The 2,558-nt window shown below is 54.7% G+C and overlaps 1 protein-coding gene across 1 annotated transcript; it reads left to right on the top strand.

The window, feature by feature from the left end:
* Positions 1-1,708: 1,708 nt before the first annotated feature.
* Positions 1,709-2,553, top strand: LOC113980716 (C-type lectin domain family 2 member D-like; the record flags this gene model as incomplete). The annotated part of the gene is made up of 3 exons (XM_027707921.1): positions 1,709-1,955; positions 2,059-2,240; positions 2,503-2,553. Coding segments are annotated over 3 exons (480 nt in total), but the record flags the coding sequence as incomplete, so codon positions are not given.
* Positions 2,554-2,558: the final 5 nt, after the last annotated feature.

Below are 2,558 nucleotides of genomic sequence, written 5' to 3'. Positions count from 1 at the left end.
AGATAAGAGGGCATGGTCTTAAGCTGTGCCAGGGGAGGTTTAGGTTGGATATTAGGAAGAAATTCTTTCCAGAGAGGGTAATCAGCCTTTGGAATGGGCTGCCCAGGGAAGGGGTGGATTCTCTGTCCCTGGAGGTTTTTAAGATGAGACTGGATGTGGCATCAGTGCCATGGGCTGGGAACCCCTGGATCAAGGGTTGGACTTGATGATCTCAGAGGTCCCTTCCAACCCAATTCTATGATTCTATGAGAGCAGGACTGAAATTTTGGCTTGAAATGAGGGAGCTCAACTTCTGTGATCTTAAACTGTCTTTTACTTTCATTTCTGAAATAGGAAATTCTTCACCCTCCCATCCCCCTCTGGTTTGGGCTCAGGCCCAGCTCAGAGCTTGGACAAAATGTGGGCTTTGTCCTGTTAAGCTCTGCAGGAACAACACTCCCTTCTGGCTCATCCTGTGTTTGTTCCTTTTTCCTCCCAATTTAACCCTCCCACTGCTCTGGAAACGCTGCATCTGAGCTTGTCCTTGGGTTTCCTGCAAACCCCCTCTGAGGGAGTTGCTTTGTGCTTTTCTCACGTCTGTTCACCCACAATCAAACCTTTGCAGCTTTCAGAGCTCACTTTGGCAATGAAACATCACTGTTTTATCAGGACACGTTCCTGACGAGCTTCTGTTGGTCCATTTGGTGCTGGTGATAACTTAACACAAGACCCAAGAGGAGCAAAAAGCTGCTGCCCCTGTTGGTTTGGGGTGCAGGGAACCAGGTCGTGCTGATGCAACAGTGGGCACAGGGAGGGGAACCAGAGCGGGGATTCCTGTGAGCAAAACAAGCTCAACACAGGAAACCCGAGCAGAACAGGTGCTGTGAATGTTACAGGCTATTTTTGCATCCTGTGTGTTTTTTCAAAAGGGCCCCAGAGCACAAACTCTGCTCCGAGCCCTCGGTGCCTTTTCCCCCCTTGCTCCTGAGCCCTGACCAGGCTCCTGTCCCCTGCAAACCTGGGAGCTCTCAGTGACTTATTTATTTAATAGTTCAAGTGCCTTTAAACTTGTCTTTTTCTTTCCTTTCTGCTTAATTTGTTGGGGTTTTTTTCTCCTTAATTTTTGTCCCTCCCCTCTCTTTCCCTCTCCTCTCTTTTCCCCTCCCCTTCCTCTGTCCTTTGTGCCTCCTGTGCCGGAGGCGTGTTCAGATTGAGATAAAGTCCTGGCAGGGTGCCCTTGGCACCACGACAACCACCACGACTGGCTGTGAGCCAGTGCCAACCCCACCAGGGCTGTCCTGGCTCTCTGGGCTGTGGCTCAGGAGGGTCTCAGCTCCCTGCAGGTCCCCTCAGCCTCTCCTCTCCTTCCACCCCAGGCTGCCAAGTGCTTCCACCCCACAGAGCACAGAGAATTCTCAGCCCTGAGGATTCTTGGCCACGATGGGGAAGGGAATCCAAGAGACAAATTCTTCAATCCAGGAAGAAACACTGAACACCCACAGCCATCCAGAGATACAGTGCAAATGGAGTAAATGCTGGGAAAACCAACGTTCAGGGGGAGGGCAGGGGGTGGGAAGAGCATCTCGCTCCGGGGGGGCACCAGTGGGATGGGGATGGAGCCTTTGGGTGGGTGTGGAGCAGCCCAGGCACTGAATTCCACACTGTGGAATTCCCCTCTGGAGGCTGAAGATCCCTCTCCAGGCCCCCAAACATACATCAGTGGCTTTGAAGGACTCCTGAGCCCCCAGAGGGGCCCCTGGATGGGCCTGGGTGGGGCTCGGGGTGGACTGAGGGTCCAGCCCAGGAGGGCAAAGCAGAGGGGAGAGGAGCCAGGGCCATCCTCACCCTGCTCTTTCCTGCCCCAGGGTCCTACAGACCCGAGTTAGTCTGGAGAATATACACCAGGTTTCGTGCTCTCCTCGCTCTGTGTGTGTCCCTGGGGATCTTCAGCTTGATCCTGCTCGTGGCAGTGATTGGTGAGTCCCACCCGGGCACCCCCACGGGGAGGATCCAGAATCAATCCCGTTTTCCTGCTTTTCAGGGCTGCCCAGGTGTCTGACTCAGCTTTCTGTGTTTCAGTTCTCGGTGCGAGACCCCAGTTCCTTGAGCCCGAATTCTCCCACGTGTGCCCAGACACCTGGCCCGGTTTCCAAGGAAAATGTTATTATTTTTCCGTGGCTGAGGGCAACTGGAGCACGGGCCGGGAAAGGTGTGAGGCCCTGGGAGCTTCACTGGCCTCCATAAGCACCGGGGATGAACTGGTGAGGACTGGGATGGACTGGTGAGGACTGGGATGAACTGGTGGGGACTGGGCTGGAGCCTCTGCAGCAGCACCGGGGTGGGAAACACGGGGAAACAAAGAGGATCAAACCAACCCCAAAACCCCCCAGCCTGGCCCCAAACTGCTCCCAGGGCTGGAGCACCTTGGGAAAAGCCCCATGTCTGGCTGGGGGTGGGCACAGGAGGGAAAGAGGAGGTGGGGAAGGCAGGAGTGACCCAAACAAATGTTTCTTTGCTTTCCAGAACTTCCTCCTGCGCCACAAAGGCGAAGCAAACCACTGGATCGGGCTGGAAAAGAG

This window comes from Neopelma chrysocephalum, unplaced genomic scaffold (assembly GCF_003984885.1).
Source record: "Neopelma chrysocephalum unplaced genomic scaffold, ASM398488v2 Primary Assembly neopelma1_95050, whole genome shotgun sequence".
Taxonomy (NCBI): Eukaryota; Metazoa; Chordata; class Aves; order Passeriformes; family Pipridae; genus Neopelma; species Neopelma chrysocephalum.
The sequence above is the reverse complement of the archived record's forward strand: the minus strand, read 5'-3'. Positions and strand labels throughout refer to the sequence as shown.